Source organism: Heptranchias perlo, chromosome 1 (genome assembly GCF_035084215.1).
Source record: "Heptranchias perlo isolate sHepPer1 chromosome 1, sHepPer1.hap1, whole genome shotgun sequence".
Taxonomy (NCBI): domain Eukaryota; kingdom Metazoa; phylum Chordata; class Chondrichthyes; order Hexanchiformes; family Hexanchidae; genus Heptranchias; species Heptranchias perlo.
In genome coordinates, this window is record NC_090325.1 from 179,928,838 (window position 1) to 179,948,702 (window position 19,865).

General features: G+C 38.1%; 1 protein-coding gene across 2 annotated transcripts in view; it reads right to left on the bottom strand.

The window, feature by feature from the left end:
- Positions 1 to 3,426: 3,426 nt before the first annotated feature.
- The window catches only part of LOC137328200 (TBC1 domain family member 14-like), a 93,275-nt gene continuing 76,836 nt past the window's right edge, over positions 3,427 to 19,865 (bottom strand). For both annotated transcript variants that reach the window (XM_067994319.1, XM_067994320.1), the window contains 6 exons: positions 17,494 to 17,588; positions 16,596 to 16,667; positions 14,741 to 14,869; positions 12,925 to 13,034; positions 10,005 to 10,263; positions 3,427 to 7,780 (listed from right to left, as the gene is read on the bottom strand). In XM_067994319.1, coding sequence (XP_067850420.1) covers positions 7,715 to 7,780; positions 10,005 to 10,263; positions 12,925 to 13,034; positions 14,741 to 14,869; positions 16,596 to 16,667; positions 17,494 to 17,588 — 731 coding nt within the window. In that variant the 3' untranslated portion in view covers positions 3,427 to 7,714. The remainder of the gene's footprint in view (positions 7,781 to 10,004; positions 10,264 to 12,924; positions 13,035 to 14,740; positions 14,870 to 16,595; positions 16,668 to 17,493; positions 17,589 to 19,865) is intronic.

Consider the following 19,865-nt stretch of genomic DNA (forward strand, 5'->3'; position numbering starts at 1 on the left):
CAAATTCACCAAATAGAACAAGGATTATCAGGGGTCGAGAAATGGAAGTGTGGAATAATCTGTGTTGTAGGCCAAATAAGCTGCCTTGTTAAGGAGGCCTAAAGGCATGGAGAAGGTTCCTCCAGGGGAGGGGTAACTCAGACAGGCCACCTGATGGTGGTCAGGTGCCAGAGTTTCCGAGAGCATGGGGCTAGTAGGTGCCCGAGATGCACCTATAGTGGTGTGGGCACCTGCTGACCCTTTGAAAACAAGGTGACCTCCCACTGCCCGCATATTCCAGCAGGGTCAGCAGTGGAGGGAAGCGGCGGGCACAATCCCAGTGTAACTGCTGGGATGGCAGGCCACAGATTTTCAGGCCCACATCACAATGTATCTTAATCTCCATCTCAGAAGCGTGGTGGGGTCCATTACATGGTGGGGGGTGGAAGCAGAAGTGTAAAATCCTTTGTTTTGAGTATTACAATTACCCCGATAAAAGGGCCAAAACTTTCAGCTGACTGCATTGTTTCTGATTTAGGGGTATCGTGACAGGTAAATTAGTTACGGCTGTTATTACACCCCTGACTCACCTGCATAGCCTCCTTGTTTTGCTGACAGTCAGGTGCTCATGTTCTGTTTATCATAAAGATGCAGCTGGTGCTCTGGGAGGTTGGGAATAGTTGCTGCCGAGAAAAATAAAGATCAGCAATGCTGCCCTAAAACAAGATTTTTGACTAGCCTAGTTGACCCTAAATTCTGTCCCGTGCAAATGGTCCTCCGTGGTAGGCAGCAAATTTCAAATTGTACAAACTTCTTCCAAATGCTGCACCTACCTGATGTCGCTCCTTCATTCCTGCATTGAACTCTGCTCTGCAGGAGGAATTCCTAATATAACTGTGACACTAGGAATTCCCACTTACAGCACAGGGTGAAGTTCCACAATGGAGCAGCAAGATCAGGTATCGGCAGCAATGGCAGAATCCATGCCAACCTAAAAAAAACGATTAACGATTTCAAACAAGGTGACATTGCCATAAAAAGTGTGTTGGCTCTCATCTCACTCTTTCCCCGCAAATCATGCTGGAATTCCCCTCCATCTCCACACTCAGTTGATTCTGGTACTCATCTCATTATGGTGTTGCATAATGTATCAGCGGGTTGTAGAAATAGTAGCTTTGGCAGTGAAGGCATATTTGTTGAGGTCATAGTGATGACGTAGCAAAAACTGTTCATGCAATAGGTTAATGGAATACTTAGAAAAACTGGTGAATGGGTCCAGCATCTAGCAAAGGTACTTCAGCAACTGCATCTTCAGCCTCCTCCTGCTCATCTGGGTTGTTGCCCTGATTGCATTAGTTCTCCAGGTGCACCACTGTTACCTACATGCTCCACAACTTGGTCTTGCTGGATGGCAAATTTGTGAAGCATGCAGTAGACAACAATGATGCAAAAGATTTTGCCGAAGCTGTACGGCCCTGTTCAGACATCCGAAGCACTGCTTCATCATGCCTATGATGACTCTGACAGATGCATGCACCCCAATATACCAGTGCTCAGCAGGTATACGCTGCAGTCAGAGGTATCACAGGCCAGGGCTGCAGCAGGTAGCCTTTATCTACTATAAAACGGGGGCATGGTAGATTGCAGTATAATAATGGCATCAAGATCAATGCCTTGGAACCAGGCATGCATCACATGCTCCTGTGCAGATGGTCACAGAGAAGCTACTTATTGATGGAGTAAACGTCATTGTGGTTCATGAATGCACACCTATTATGAGAAGCATAGGGCTGCACCACTATCATCAATGATATTCTGGACTTTGGGCAATCCCATGGAAAAAGTGATGAAGTTGCTGAGTCTGGCAAAAAAGGAATTTATCATCCACCTAAGGCTGATGTAACAAGATGCCCCTCATGGTTAATTAATTTCAGGCCCATTTGTGGGCCCCATTTGTGGGCACCAAATGGCTATTACCTCAGTTTTTATTATTGTAGCAAAGGTATAAGTAGAAACTTAGTCATATTTAATTTGAGGTTGCCCTGAAGTAACATCTTGAGAACAGACCAGCACCATCAATTGAAAGCTATATTGCAAGTTCCATCTAAAAAGATCAGTTATTCCAGCCATCACCTTTCATCGAGACCGCAGAGGATGACAGTAGGCCCAACAACGTAAAGAAATACTGGTAGAAAGAAAAATTGTAGCTGTACTGCTACACAGATTGCTGTGCATTGCAGGGAGGTAGAAAAGACACAAATTAGTGGGCCGGTTGATTGTTCTATGTAATGTTTAATTTGTTGTCAGACCTAGAAAACTCCGTGCCAATGTAGAATATAACGAGCAATCTTACCACCAATCAGACGAGTATTTAATAGGCTGCAAGCTTGAGATTTTTACATGCATTTAACAATCTCTTCAAAATTTAAGCAAGAAGTTTCCTTAAAACGTAGTATTTTCACGCAGCAATGTTTTAAATGGAAATTTTGAAGCTGTGCAACAAAAATTCAATATAAGTTCAGGATTTGTAAGTTTAAAAAAAAGTGCTGTGTATGTGTTTCACTAGTGATATGGTGTGCTCTGAAGTCCAAGTTGCCAAAATCTCTCTGAAGCCACTACCGTAACATGTTGGAAACCGCGCAACAATTGCCAGACAGGAGGGTTCCCTCCCAGTCGGGGAACACTTCAGCAGCCAAGGACATTCAGCCACCGATCTTCGGGTAAGCGTTCTCCAAGGCGGCCTTCGAGACACACGACAACGCAAAATCGTCAAGCAGAAATTGATAGCCAAGTTCTGCACCCATGAGGACGGCCTCAACCGGGATCTTGGGTTCATGTCACGCTACACGTAACCCCACCAGCGAAAAAAAGTTATCTGTTTTTAATACAACGGGTCATTCTCTGTCTTTCTTTTCCTTTCGGATGTTTCTCTCTCTCTCTCTCTCTCTCTCTCTCTGTCTGTCTTTTGTTCTGGCCGTTTGTATATTTGGTGGTCCTGTAGGTAACATCTCTCTGTCTGAACACTTTGATTGCCTTGACAACGGGCAGTTGGAAAGATTATCTGTAATCACCAGGTATTGTTCTCTGACTATAAATGCGGTAACCTTCCATGGAATCCCACACTCACCTGACGAAGGAGAAAGCCTCCGAAAGCTTGTGATTTTCAAATAAAACAGTTGGACTATAACCTGGTGTTGTAAGATTCCTTACATCTGTCAACCCCAGTCCATCACCGGCATCTCCACATCTTAACATCTGATGCCACCTTTTTGAAAGTTGGAAAGGTATAATCTGGCTTGACACATGGCCTACTGTATTGATGACCCTTTTTTAGCATATCAACTGCTCTGGTTTAAATCGGTTTCCAGAACTCCATCAGATTTTAGTAACAAGGGGTGACGGTTGTGGAGCTGTAGGACCCTATTAAAAACCCACAAGGACCAAACATTTCACTATAGGTCTGCCTTTATTCAGAGATCTTTCGTTTAGCAAAACATCTTATTTACATTTGAAGGAAAATGTTATATTCTGTATTTAGTACAGCTTCTTTTACAATCGGTTGAATAAACACTTCCCAGTTTTGCTCAGTTTAAAGCATTTACTGGCCAAGACAAAAATGGACTTTGAAGATTAATAGAGTGCATACCATTATTAAAACTGCAGGCATACTTTTTTTTAAAATGTTACTTCATAAAGTTGAAACTGTGTCAATTACATTCCAGTGATTGTACATTTAATGAAGCACATTTAAAATGTGTGAAAATCACTTCCCGTGCCAAAACAGCATAAACTTCACAAAATCCAGACAATCGGGAGTGAAAACGCCAACACTTGTCTCAAAAAATCCAATGCAAGTAAATCACACTGCAGTCAAAATGAAATGGTACTGTGCATGGTCCTCCAAAACAGATATAAACATAGTCTTTAAACATTTCATTCTGTACAACTTGAAATAATCTAATTCAGTTGAGACATATATACATAATTGCATTGTTTGTCACTAAGTACCTCAAACTAATCAAATTAAAGAAAAAGTTCTCAGATTAACTACACCCCAGATAGGGGATATTTCATGATAAATTCTCAAAAGAAACTGTGCAAATATTCAATTATTGCAGCATTTAACTCTTCACACTACCACAAAAAATATTCATCTGTATGATGACCCACTTCTACAAAAAGCATTGAATGATGACAAACAACTGGAAATAAAAAAGTAGCCTAACAAGTACTGGTCATACGGATATAATACACAAGTGCAAATAGGTCGCTCTCTGCTAATAGGCCTCCAATATTATATTATTCACAACATCTTCTACAGCAGTCAGTGGGAAAGGAGTGGCTTACATTAAGTTTATATCCTCCATTGCGATAGTGACCCTGTACATGGTACTATTAAGTTTCACCTTTGGCCACAAAATTTTGCATAACCCAGATACACAATTGTTAACTTGACTTAACTGTTAATTTTGTACATTATCCACAATAAAATATATTCCTGGCCTTTGTGGTAATGTTACATGTTTTTTGTTTCATTTAATTCAAATTGTAAATCTGGAAAATACATAATCTCTTCTTGTATTTGGTTTCAAACAGAGTTTCCAAATATAACAGCGTTGAGCATTCCTCTCAGATGGGACATTGATTCTGTAAAGGCCTAGTCTCTGCTAATTAAAGTCCTCCTACACATCAACTCACTGAGGAGTTTGCACAATGATCACACAAGCGTGGAACAGCTTACACTACTGTTGATAGTGAGGCCATCTATTTCAGCATTGCGTGCAGTCCACTCCTCAAAGGAAATTTCAGGTCACATGTACACAAACCAAAATGACAGTCTCAGAGGTCATCCCACTATTGTGTTCATAACCTGAGTTATCCTTTCTTCAGAAGTGTAAATAATGGGATGGCAAGTTTAAATACACATACCCTTGATTATACATTGCTGATAATGCATGATAAAGTTGGAACATGGGTATCAGTGTTTGAGGTTATTTGGGAATGCAATATTTTGGAAGCATTTTAGCAGAAGTTGACCCGATAACCCGGTAAACATGTTAACCTGATAGCATGGAACATAATCCAGCTTTGCAATTTGATGTTTCCAATTTAAACTTTTGGTGCTAGCTCTATCAGGTCAGGATGTTACTGGACATAGTGTTAATCAGCTACTGTCCTGACAAACATATTGCACATTGCCACCGATTCAGTAATTCTTTCCAACATGTATCAGTAGTAACAAATTTCAATATCAAACAACAACGTTTAAACTAAATAGGACTGAATTCAGAACTGGGCTGGATTCTTTTTGATGTCAAAGTATATTATTGTCAGAGGTACCTTAGTGTTTGTTTATGCTAAACAGCGTCCAAAGTTGCAGGTTCGATCACTGGTTTGTGTTGAGTCAGCTGATCTCTGCGTACTGGTGGTGGACTGCTACAGTTAGATACAGAAATCACGGGCTAACTGTCGATGAAGCAGAAAATTGGCCAGTGCTCCTGCTCGATATTGAATGACCCCTGTTGGAACATACACATTGGATGGAGGGGCCTGGACTTGGCAGTGATGTCCCACTGATGGAAAAGCCTGCCCAACCATTACTGTTTAGGCTCAAAATGAAGTGTGGCCACTTGGATGTGGTACCTGAGGGCTGCCAGCACTTATGTAAGTCTACCCACGCAAGAATTATTGCCGTCAGGAGAACAGAGAAAAACCATGTATGGGAAAGAAGGGGGATGGGAAAGATCACAAATATTAATGTGTATACAAATTGGAAATACATTTAACCACGTTCTGTACTATTTTAGATTAAATATATTTAGAACGGATAAATCATTTGAACTACAAAGTGATAATTTAATTCAACAGTTCCAACATCAACACAGTGAGTGACTTATTTATGAATATGCCCAGAACTCGAAACTGGAGTCACTGCCTTTTTTAAAGGTTTTATTTCCCCATCTCTCCTGAAGGTGTGAGCTAATAAAGGGATATGGTGTCACAGGCACTCTCTGATATTGCGCTGCCTCACAGATGAACCCAATCCTTTTCTCACCTGATGATCACACATGTGGACTTTCCAATAGGGATCATTGTATAGCAATCAGGAGCTGGGGTCCTGGCTGATTTTTTTTTAAAATCCTCTTTAGCCCAGTGGTCCTGCTATTTCTGACTATGAGCTGCTAACTAAGTACAGTCCAAGAATCAGACCAGAGAACTATTGGTCATTATGGGTTAGTTACACCAGTGTCTTTATCAAATGAGCCATTGGTGGCGTATGAGTGAATGATTTATGAATGTAACCAGTTTTCCAAAATTCACATGTTTTATGCCACATTGATATTTTCAGTAAGTCAATGCCAAAAGGGGAATATGAAGCTGCTTGTACAGGTCAGTAATGATACAAGTGAAATCACCCCCAACAATTCCAGCAGCTGTTCAAAAGAAAGTCTGCTTTTTAAATTTTCCTTTTAAATCCCTGGTGGTACAGCAAGCCACTTATCAATATCTCAATCAGAGAAAGCTGCCGAGTTGGAGATTGGCAAGCAGCACGCCACACATACATTTGAGTGCGCAAGCATGGAGCACTGTCTTTTGCCACTCCACAGCAATGGCTCCTTACTGTACTGTAAAGATAACATTAACCTCATTGACATACATATGCTAGCTTTTATTAGTTTTTTTTTGCTAATTGCAATGGTTAGATTGATTGTAACAATGGTCCCAGTCCATGTGAAAGTTTTATAAAGATGATGCTGATGTAGAAACTGCAATGTGTCAGGTTGCCTACAAAAAGTAACACTTACTTTGCTACTGAAAATCATGCTTTTGTACATTATTCATTATGTTTAAGATTACTCTGGTGTTTGTTTGCACAAGTAGCAACAAAATGACAGCAGTTCTATTTCAATGTAAAGCTTATGAAAAGATTAAGTGGTATGATTCTAAACAATTTATGCTGAATGGATGCAGCCACAGTTCTGTTGTCTCATTTAACTCAAGGTAAGATCAGATTTAGGTCAAATTACTAGGAATACATATATAGTTATATATTAAAAAAAATGTAATTTGCTGTAAATAGGGGGAGGAGGAAGTACAAACATTTTTGAAACTGGACTGAAGTTAGATGCTTCCAGCTATAAAAAGGTACAGTCAAATGGTTGGAAACAGTAATTTATGGTTTCTGTTTGACATTGCCTAGATCTCCTGACACAAGTGGCATGAAATGAGAACAGCTGAGTTGAAAGGAAAACTATACTGCCAAATTTACTGAACCCATTCCATTACCTGCTCTTTTAAAACTCAAAGTGGACATGAGCAAATTACAAATCACGTGTTGATCAAATTTGTGACCTCGCTGACATTATATTATGTGCCATCCACTTAAACTGGTTTGTGTATAGTTGATCAAAAACAGTTAAGATGCAAAGTAAATACTTCTCCTATTGTACTGTTATATTAATGGGATTTAAAATTGTTCAAATAAAGTAACATTGCATGTGATACATAGGAGATGAGGATGTTCAAGATTCTTAAGGCTGCATCCATGATTTCAATTATAAGTATATTCTTTTAAGGCTAACTCCAGTGTTAGTATCAGATAACTCGAGGATAGTTGTAAATCACAGCAAGAACCCCACCACTGCGATTTACAAAGCCTTGTTTGCATTTTTGAATCTGACAGTACTGTACAGTAATGTACTGCAACATGGCTTCAGATGTTCAAATATGCAGGTCATCGTTTCAGAGCAGGGCTTCCTTTTTCCAGCTCTCTTGTATCTTTTTGCAGTGCTGACAGTACCTGAGATTGGAAAATAAAACAAAATCTTAACTTAGCACTCTGGATTATCTACTGGGGTCAAGTCTTGATAAATAGGGTTACATCAGAGATAAGTACTTTGCAATATGAAAACAAATTAAATTGAAAACTCAATTTGGAAGCTCCCGAGTGATCCAGTGGGTAACTGCATTGTTTCGGAGTCAAACTGGGTCTACAGACCACGAAAATCCCAGGTGCAAGCAGGGTCAAATAGTCTGCTCACACTTACTGTCTATGTACATAGATGAAAAGGGGAAGGGCGGAAGAATGGGGGAAAAATGAGAACAAAAGTTTATTTCCCCTACAAATCTGAACACGACCGTTCCAGTGTGAACGGAGATATTTTCTGCAGGAAAGATAGGTGTTTCATGTGCACCTTTGCCACAGGAGTGAGGAGACCAATTGTGGTGTATTATATATTTAATGACGGGGAAGATTGGCACAGCAGAACAGAGGTCTCCATGATTTGCAAACACAGGTTAATCTGAGAAATCACTATTGGAACAAGCCTAGGTAGGGCATGTCTCCAACAGTGAAGAGAGGTTAAAGAGAGGCACTCTACCGGAGCAGATTTCTCAGTACCATGATTGCCATAATATTGAACATTGACGGACGATCTGACCATTTGGGCTATCACCACATAACGAGCCAAGTGTCTGGCAAATGGAAGCCCCCATAATGCTTAAGAGTCTCCAAATCAAGCTACGAAGACATGCCCCATTAAAAAAAGTGTACCAAGCTTCATAAACCGTACAGTGTGTTAAATCATTATTGTAAAACTAAAACAGAAAAATATGCGAGCACACAGAAAAAAAACTTCACACAAATACTCAAAATATGGCCAAAATGTTTTTGATAATTTATACTATAACACTCAAGGTGAGATACATCAGTACTGGGGATAGAGCATGTCCTCATTCCTGGCACTCAGCATCATGCACTGGCAGAGGTTTCGTCTGGTCTGCACCAACATGCTTTAACCCCAAACTCTGATGAACAGTGCCCCATTTCTCATCTTTCTCCTAATGTACACATGGATTTAATTTTTCTATTTCCAACACCACCTGTCTTTTCCTGCCCAACTAAGTGAAGTTTCCCATTTAATGAAAACGTTAGCATAAGACCAATGAATATATATGTACTTCCACATCAGTTCAATGCCAGTGTTTCTTTTGTTTAGAATTTCATTTACCCAGACTCCCTGGTGAAACTTTTTGCATATCCATTTTTGTAGCAGACAATAGGATGATCTATGACAAAGGGATTCCATTACAGCACTGAACACAGGGTTTTTGTCTTGCTCATAGTCCAATGACAGAAAATTCTTGAGCTAAAGCATAATCTCGACCCACATAATGGTACTTGGCTCGAGTCAGAAGGGTGTAAATTCAAACCCATTGCAAGCACATAAACTAGGCAGCACCAAGGAACTACACGGTATTGTCAGAACAGTCACGTGATGCAGACCCTGTCTGCCTGGCTAACATTCTTCCTTTAACCATCACCACAAACAGATTAAGTAGTAACTAATCTCACTGTTGTTTGTGGGATCTTACTATGTGCACAATGGCTGCCCATCACTAACATAACATTGAGGCAGAGACTATTGTTTAAAAGATAATTTGTTAAGTATTTGGAAAAGAATATAAAGGATAAGGGAAAAGGATTATAGCAGACAGCTCCAGTTGAAGTTATTACCAGCACTGGCATGATGGGCTGAATGGCCTCCTGTGCTGTAATTTCTGTCACTATGCGGACCACTGCAAATCAAAGTGATTCTTTGTGTACAAATCTCAGGTACGTGATAAGGAACTGCATAAATGCAAGTCTTTCAAGTCTCTTTATTCCCACCATCATTAGTATTTGTTATATTTTAGCAGGGAAAAAAACAGCATGACAGCAGAGTCTGTAAACAATCAATAGAACTGCATTCCTGGGGTCATGAAGTAAACATGTAATGGAATTTTCTCGTCTAGCATCAACATAACAGTTAAGAAGAAAAAAAATCAAACAGAACTGATTGAATCAATTAACAATATAGCTAGAATTTATACCAAATGTCACATACTGTTGAAGATGTAAATCAGTTCCATTTTTTTTGTAGTAACTCAATTTAAATATTTTCAACAGAAAAATAATCACATGGCATTAATAAATTACAATTTTTTCTCCCTTACGATAATAGCAAGCTTTACTTCACTCTTACCTGAGCCCATTTTTTATTTCTACTCTGCATCTGAATCGTTGCAATGGCTCCAAACAGATCCTCAGATGACATATCTTCAGGGAGTTTTGTCAGGAACTGTGCCATGTAGATAAAATCCATTTGGGTCAAAATATCCTCATAATGCTTTAAGATCCCCAGAGCAGTTCTGAAAAGAAACTCCTCTCCATCACGGCAGAATACATCCCAGACACGACATGCAAGGTCCAGAGTGAAAGATTTACTGTACAGAGTAAAGATCCTGAAGGGAATTAAATACAGCATTATGACTTCAATAAAATTTAAGTGTTACATGCAACATTTATAATTTAAATATTTGCTTCAAAAACTGAATAGACAGTGAGCACCTGGCCACCATGTCTTTTTTAAAAAATCGGTTACAGGAGCATTGTTTTACCAATGAAAATGTGCTGTTCAAGTCAATCAAGATAGGGCTTTTCCTATTTGTGTACCAAATTCATGCTAGTTTAAAAACATTTCTTGTGGATACAAATGCCTACTTGATGCTTGAAGGAAGCCCCATTCCTGCACAAGGACTTAGACTAACACGGCCAAATTCCAGTTCCTTATTTGTCCAGTGGAACTATCTGTAAAATTTGTAGGAACAGATCCATGATACACTGAAAAAATTTAACTTTGCTTTTTTCAAAATCAGCTGAAATGTGCTATGCATATTGCCAGGGCTCAAGTCAAAGAAGGTAAAAAAGAGAAGCAAAGAAGGCATTTGTCCTCCTTGTCAATACTTCACCCCCTCCAATATCTGTAAATCCATGATAAAATAAACCTATTGCAAATGTTCAATAACAGCACAAAATCCATGAAAGATGTGAATCAATAGGTATAATGTACTAAAAATTTTATATCTGTGTGCACTTCCTGCCAACCTTTTCCATAATTAATTCCAATGTCCATATTTATAATGGAAATTGTCTATTGTAAACTTGTCGTATTGTAATTACACCCTCCCACCAGTGGAGATGCTGCAGCACCACTGGTGGGAGGGTGTAATTATAGTCTAACAAGGTTATACAGTCCCCACCGTTTATAGCAGGTTTATTGGTGTCAACCCGGTTTGCCCACTATACGCAGTGGACGACAAAACCAAAAAAGTAACCAACCAACATATTTTTTTAAAAAGCAGAACATCTCACTTAGAAAATGCATCTCCTAATTGTTAGCAGTTACATCTGGAATCTCATCACTAAGGTAATCGCACTTTAATGAGGTGTGAACAGCTCACTGAAACGGCTTGAAGGCCCAACTTTGGCTGAAATCAACACAGCCTTTTAAATTGTTAAGTACAGAGTAAGTACTTATTGAACTGCCCGAAATAGTCGGCAGGCTTAATACGTTATAAGAGGCACCTTTGTAATTGACTCCTATGGTAATAGAAAATGGTTAGCACCATTTGCCCGATATAGGCGGCTACCCATGCTAAGCGTAGACAGTGTAAATGGTGGAGACTGTATAGGCAGTTTCCATATTAAATGTGCACATTGGAATTTATTAAGGAAATATAAAAATAAGGACAGAATGAATAATTTTAAAATGGGGCCTCTATTATGTCTGCGATCTGTAGTCTAATTATCCCCAAATCTTTAATGTCACTTCACATGAAGACTACATTTGATCTTATAGTGGGGAAAGCCAGTGTATTTACCAAGCATTCTCAACCCATGATGAAAAAAATAATTCAAAGGGTATTAAGTAATGAACCAATTATCTAAATAGATGATCAAATCACTCCTCGCTGACTAAAGAAAATTTACCTTCCCTTTAGGTTTCCACACTCACCACGAGGGAGTATTCCACCATGGAGGTTTACTTCCTCTCGGGAAGGATTCAACTATACTTCATCTTCCAACACAACACGTAAGCATACTAGTGATAATTGTCTCTAAGATTATCCTTTTGTAAATTACATGAAAGCCACAAGCTTTTTGGCACTTTGTATATGTGTGTACGAGAACCGGATTAATGAATGATTCCTGACACTAAAACATTCAACATTTCAAGGAGCTGTTTATTTTTTTTTAAAAAAACCTCATATTATGAAAGAACACCTCTAAAAACAGCTTAAACTTTAGTACAGTTAACACCCAGTCTGCCAGTTTTTGGAGTGCTTGATTATTGTCGAGATCAGAAGAGAGACCAACAGAAAGTTGCACTTATATAGCATCTTTAATGCAAGAAATGTCCCACATCATTTTGCAAACAGATGCAAGGAAAATGGATGCCAAGCCAGTAGGGAAGATTAGGAGTAGTGACCGCAAGCTTATCGAGAGGATAGTATAGAGAGCTGATTACAGTTCAACCATTGTATCTTATGGGAAGTTTACATAATTTTATTGATTTTGAAACACTGTGTGTAATTTACGGAAGCACGCTACCAGTCCAATAACAATCGGTCATGGAGGAATCTCATTCTGCAAAACAATGGCAAGAAGGTTGAGAGAGAAGCCGCAGAATGAGAAACAGCATATAAAAATCACAGAACAAATGGCTTCAAAATATATTTGGACTTCAAATTCTAGGTTTGGAACATTATAGAGAAGCATTGTTGTGAGCAGTCTAACTGCTGTGAGCACCAATTTCTGTTTTGGCAATAATCAAGAAACCAGAATGAACAAAGAATACATTTTTTTTGGCTAAACATCTAATTCAAAATAACAGCTAATGTTATTTTGAGATGAGAAAGGAGAAAAAAATTTTAATGAATAAAGAATGCAAAACAAGAATTAGATAGTATGAGGAATCCCAGCCAAAGAAGATAGAGCAGTCTGAAGGAAAAAGCAAAGGCAAGATAAGTTTTTTTTCAAGGAAGGAATGTATTCATGCAGTCTTGAATTGCAGTCAAAGTGACTAGTTAAAAGTTTCAGACAGTGAAGAAAACACTGCTTACCAGTCAATTAAATAAATATCTGGGGTAAGGTTGTTTTTCTTGAAATGTGCAAACAACCTTGGTAGGTTTTCCTCAAAGAACACCTCAAAGGCTGCAAAATATTTCAACATCTACATGGGAAAAAAGCGTGCATCAAGCTGCTGTTACAATGACAAGAAACTGTAATCCTTCAGTTCTATTAATTAGAATAAGCAATATTCAGTTAAAAGAATACTCAGCCTACCAAGATTTAATGTCACAATTCCAGATCACCATCAAGTAGTTACTGAAACTTTTTCTGACAGTAGTTAAGGCTTTTAAAATAAAACTTGCAATAAAATTCTTCATATAACTTCATATAAAAGCACTATACAGTCCCCACCACTTATAGTGGGTGGTTTGGTGCGATTTGCCCGCTATATGCGATGACTCGTATAAAAATTGTAGATCTACTACCCATTAATACTTTTGCCAAAAGTTCCTATTTACGTTCAGTGAATTTAGGTTTTCTGAATACTTTTGGCTTTCTTCAATAAAGGTTACTATCAGCACAGTCGCCATAACTTCAGTGTTGTCGCTATAAGGATCAAGGGTATAATTATTTGCACTACCATACAAGTGAACATTTTAATATTTACCAGCTGAATTTGGATGGGAAGGTTCAGTGGAGTTTTCGTTTCTTCTCAAAATTTACATGAAGCATTTTTCTACTTTACACCTGAAAACAAACTCTGCCCTCACCATATTTAGCTTACAAACCAAGTTCTTTAACATAGTGCCAGACCCTATCTTTGTAGTTACCAGATAATTTTTCTTCCTATCTTCTTCCTGTTCCTTCCCTCCGAGGTGTAAACTAGTGAGTAAGTACAGCTGTTTCTGCCCATAATAAACAGAGCACTTAACACATTGTAAGCGGCAACTTTAATGTAAATGGATAATGACTAATTTAAAAATATCAGTCTGCACTTTATATATAAAAATTCTGTTAAGCTTTGTATGAAAAATGCATAACAAAGAATACGTCTGAGTTTAATCTCCAATACATGCTAAATTAACTGATCTTGGGACATTGCTACCAACTGGCCTGAGCACTCATGGGGTTGGGAGGGAAAAACAGTCCAAGGTTCCTACGCTAAAAGCTGGTCGTGTATCACTCCTCTTCTGACTCTCCCCATCCCATTTAGTACACAAGCATTCAGGGCTGTTCTTTCGAACCTTCTAGAGACTGGCTGCAAAGATGCACTAACCGATCGATCCTCAGTTGGGAAATATGGTCTTAATGCAGCAATTCAGTACAATAAGCAGGGACTTCTCTGTGCTACAAACTATGATGTTTTAATACTCTACATTGTTAAAGCAACTTTTTTTAAAAAAACAAACCAGTTTGATGATATTAAAATTTCTCTATGCAAGATCACCATTTCTATATTGTGCCTTACTACTAAAAAGTTTCTGTAACCTGCCAATTAGGTTCTCCATCATCATGGCACAAACTATTACGAAATTGTAGAAAAAGCAATATTAAAACATATCATGCGCATGACCTCTATTCATTAATACTGCTCTGCAACACAGGCAAACTTTTACTGTGACAAAATCTTGTTTATTTGCTCTCTCATGTCCAGCTCTGCCCTTTTCCCCCACCTTCCCACCCTTAATGAAAAAGGTCGAGTTGAGAATTAGTAAAACTCATCCTTTGGGCAGGATATAATTTAAATTCAATTCCACCATTTAATTACACACTTGAAAATTACATAAGCTTTCAACATTCCTCAGGAGAACTTGTCTATACCAAGGGACTTTTGCAATGACAGGACTAAGTCGTTGAAATACTCACAAGGCCATGGTCCACACGAAAAAATGCCATTTGACATGGTTTGTTCAATAAGTTAGCAAAGGCAATGAAGGCATCTGCAGTATCCAGGTTTAGAATCAGCACAGCAGCAATGAATGACATACCCTGCACCTTTTAAGAAATAAAATTCAGAGTGAACATGTAGTGGCTATAATTTAGTCAAATGAACAACTCATATCCAGAAAAGAATGACAAGACATTGGTAATCAATCCTCTAATTTAGTTAAAGAGAGCATAGTTCAAATATTTTAAAATCAAACTTGAGATTGAATTACCGCCTTTAATTGACCCACATACCTTATTATAGGTATTTCATTATTTAATGATTGGTGTAGATAGTATAGTTTTTTCTTCAATGTCAAACATATTGTATATTGCTATCCAAGATTAGCAGAAAGCAGATTATTCTCCATTTTGATTTGGTGCAAAACTAAATTTCTTTTTCAGATGTAACTGTCTTAAAGCATTTACCACACACCTGTCTTTTCCAAACATTTCACCCCCCTCAAAAAAAAATTGCATACTTTCTTCAATTAAACACTAAGTTGCCAATTGCATGCTAAGCCCTCACACATAACCAGCTGCTGCAGAATATCTCAGTGCCCCCTGTACAGAATAATTTAAAATGTCACTCTCCAAGTGCAGAGGTCTTTACTGGTACCTTGCACTTCACTGGTAACATTGTCCAAAGATTTATTTTTTGACAGAATATTATAATATATTTCAACTTCAAACTAACAAGCAATTGTACAGTACAGTATTGAGATAGCTTTTGTTAAACCCACGGTGGGCAACATAAAACTATTCTTAAAGCCCTTGTTACATTCGGATTTTTATATTGAAACTTACAGCAATAGCAGCATGAAGATCCTATTACAGAGCAGCTAAACCACACTTTTGAACCAACTACTCAATCTTTAGCGAGACCACCTAAGTAGCTAATAATGGAGTAACACAGATCAACTCCAACATAACATGCTGGAGCTAGCATTTTGGTCCAGGTATCAATGCATGTCATGATATGCAGTTATGATATTCCTTACTGGCACAAGCCTGACCCTCTTGGGCTAGTTAACTCACACAGCAAAGTAAATACAGCTAGGTGAAGCAGGGTACATGTAATGCATACTCCAAATCCCTCTATGAAAAGTGGGAAGTGCCAACACCAATGCAGAGGTAAGTCATATATGTGTTGCTCCTTATCTCACGCATATTGGTGTTCATAATGTAACAAGGGCATAAAAATTATGACCACCACAAATAAAAGTGCCAATTTGGGTTACAAGAAAAAGATGCATTACTGTAGCATCTGTAAAGAGAAAAGATAAGATTTCCGGTGTGGGCCTTTCGTCAGATCTGACAAAGAATCCATCAAAATATTAATTTATCCTTTGTCTTATTGACAAGCCGCCTGTGAATTTTCAGCATTTTTGGTTTTACTTCAAATTTTCAGCATTTGCAGCTTTTTAAAATCTGCAACATTATGTCTCTCTCTTATCCCTTGTTTTCCTAGTTGCTTCCTTCTTCACCATTCTCCATGATCCTCCCTAACAGTGTGACCAACAAGGCAACATGTGCCCAAAAACTCTGCCAATGTCACAAGAAAGTATGAAGGAATTATATTGATTGACTGGCTCTCTAACCAATTTCCCCTGTCCTAGATTGCCCTCAAATGTGTTCGGAATTATGGGAAAGCACCCTCATCCTTCCTCAAGGTATCGTGGATATTTCTAAGCTCAATTACAGACTTAAAACCACAAGAAGAAATCTGTTAACCACTATAATTCATTTAATTTTTCAATGGTATGGCTGATTTGTATATGTGTGAGAGACTTACATATCCTACATCAGGTCTGTAACAGGTGTATGCACCTAGAATGCTGTGTAGTACATCATAATAAGGACCTCCCTGTGAAAATAAGTAGATATTAGTTTTATTCCAGTGTAACTAAAAAAGGCATTGCAAGATACTTAATGCTCATAAAGAGGGTACTACAATTATAATTTTAATTGAATGTTGCTATAACAGGACTAGCTTGTTGAAGTGGAAAGCAGTATGCTATTGCAGTGAAATTTCTAGAGCAAGCTGTTTTAGAAATGGAGCCTGCACAAATGTATTAGAAGGTGGTTCTTGTATCAACGATGGCAATCACTGTTCAATGATTTGCAAAGAACTGGACAATGGCGCTGAAATTTATCTCAGTTTATCACAGTAGGATTGGATAACTTACATATCTGGAAGCCTAAATATACTTCTATATAAGCTGCATAATAATAACAGGAAGTTTCACCTGCATTTTAAGATATTTACATTTCTATAATTCTGTGATGATAGAAAACCAGCTTTCAATCACATCTTCATTACCATAGAGATATATTTAGGGAACTGTGTTGACAGCAAATTGGGACTGTTTTTGTCTCAATCCCCACAAAGTCATCTTTCGAAATCATGAGGTGCAAGAGGGCTAAGAGATTGAGCTATGTTCTCATGTTAAATGTTCAACAAATTAAGACTTAGCTCAATTTTCATTAAACAGTATATTTTATAACTGGTCAGTAGTTTAGATACTGCACAGTGATTAGCTACAGATACTTCCAGAATCAAACCACTATATGGACACACTGAACTTTTATATGCATGTATAGGTGTTGCACGCACATTCCATTGGACTTCTAGCCTATTGCGCACAAAATACACCTCATGTTTCACAGATCAAAAGGTTGAAAACATTTACCTGCTGGAATATACAAAGGTTCGGAAATGTGCGAGAAATGTCCAACTTTATGAGCTCCAGACTAGCTTCCCTGTCTGCTGCAGATAACCCAAGGTCTGGAAAAGTAGTAATATATACATTATTCTGTACCACTTAATACATTGCTAGGTAGTTTAGTTTGTGATGCTGCAAAACGAGAACCCTCAATGAGCAAGCAAATATTTAACCATTGCAATACCAGAAAATATTTATTTTTCTACTAATCATTCACTTACTCCATGGTACCTGCTGCTATTTTAAAAGAATATCATTCTCCACTATATTTCTCTATTAGGAAAAAAAAAATGTATTTCAACTTTACAATAACCAATTTGATTTCTTTTTGTTGACTGTTCGAGGATTGAATTGGTGCATTTTCAGCAGACATTGAAGATTAAGTTAGGTTTAAAATATTGCCCAACAATGAAAGCGACTGGATATGTAATCCAATCAAACCAGAGGGACATAAATTTAGTCTTATGACGTCCTACCCACTAGAGATCGTTTCAGTAGTTGTTACGCAGGCTGCTCGGTGGAATCCTACAAAGAAGTCGGGCATGGGGGATCAGTTAGCAACTCTGACAATGGTGTTCTCGAAGGAAGAGGAAGATGTTATAGTGAGAAATTGTATAAAAAAGAACCTTAATTTAAGATAGCTAACTGACATTAAGTAAAGATTCTGAGCTTCAGATGTGACATTGGCACAAATAGAGATAAATGGGTTTGATCTAATAGCCATTACAGAGACATGGTTGCAAGGTGACCAAAGTTGGGAACTAAATATTCCAGGGTACTTGATGTTTCGAAAAGACAGGCAAAATGGAAAAGGAGCAGGGGTAGCCCTGATAATAAAGGATGACATAAGGACAGTGGTGAGAAAAGATCTTGGCTTGGAAGATCAGGAAGCAGAACCAGTATGGATGGAAATAAGAAATAACAAGGGGCAGAAAACACTGGTGGGAGTAGTTTATAGGTCCCCCCTAACAGTAGCTATACCATTGGACAGAGTATTAATCACAAAATGATAGGAGCTTGTAACAAAGGTAATGCAATAATCGTGGGGGACTTTAATCTTCTTATAGATTGAGCACATCAAATTGGCAAAGGTAGTCTGGAGGATGAGTTCATGGAATGCGTTCGAGACAGTTTCCTAGAATAATACGTCATGGAAACAACCAAGGAACAGGCTATTTAAATCTTGTATTGTGTAATGAGATAGGGTTAATTAGTAATCTCACAGTAAAGGATCCTCTGGGGAAGTGATCATAATATGATAGAATTTCACATTGAGTTTGAGAATGACATACTTAAATCAAAACTAGAGTATTAAACAAAGCCAATTACATAGGTATGAGGGGCAAGTTGGCTAAGGTAGATTAGGAAATTAGATTAAAAGGTATGACAGTAGATAAGCAATGGCAAACATTTAAAGAAATATTTGAATATTCTCAACAAATATACATTCCATTGAGAAATAAAAACACCACAGGAAAAAAAAAGATTCATCTGTGGCTAACTAAAGAAGTTAAGGATAGTATTAGATTAAAAGGAGAGGCCTATAATGTTGGGAAGAAGAGTGGTAAGCCTGAGGATTGGGAGAGTTTTAGAAACCAAAGGATGACAAAAAATTGATAAAAAGGGAGAAAATAGAATATGAAAGTAAACTAGCAAGAAATATAAAGATGGATTGTAAGATCTTCTACAAGTATGTAAAAAGGAAGAGAGTAGCAAAAGCAAATGTTGGTCCCTTAAAGGCTGAGACAGGAGAAATTATAATGGAGAATAAGGAAATGGTAGAGACGTTAGATACAAAATATTTGTTTGTCTTCACAGCAGAAGACACAAAAAGCATACCAGAAACAGTGGTGAACCAAAGGGGTAATAAGGGTGAGGAACTTAAAGTAATTAATATCAGTAGAGAAAAAGTAGTGGAGGAACTAATGGGACTAAAAGCTGACAAATCCCCTGGACCTGATGGCCTACATCCTAGGGTTCTAAAAAGGTGGTTGCAGAGATAGTGGATGCATTGGTTGTGATCTTCCAAAATTCCCTAGATTCTAGAACAGTCCCAGCAGATTGGAAGGTAGCAAATGTAACCCCGCTATTCATGAAAGGAGGGAGAGAGAACATGCCAGTTCGCCTGACATCTGTCATCAGGAAAATTCTGGAACCCATTATTAAGGAACTGGTAACAGGGCACTTCTAAAATCATAATATGATTAGGCAGAGTTAACATGGTTTTATGAAAGGGAAATCATGTTTGACAAATCTATTACTGTTTTTTGAGGATGTAACTAGCAGGGTAGATAAAGGGGAACCAGTGGATGTAGCATATTTGGATTTTCAAAAGGCAT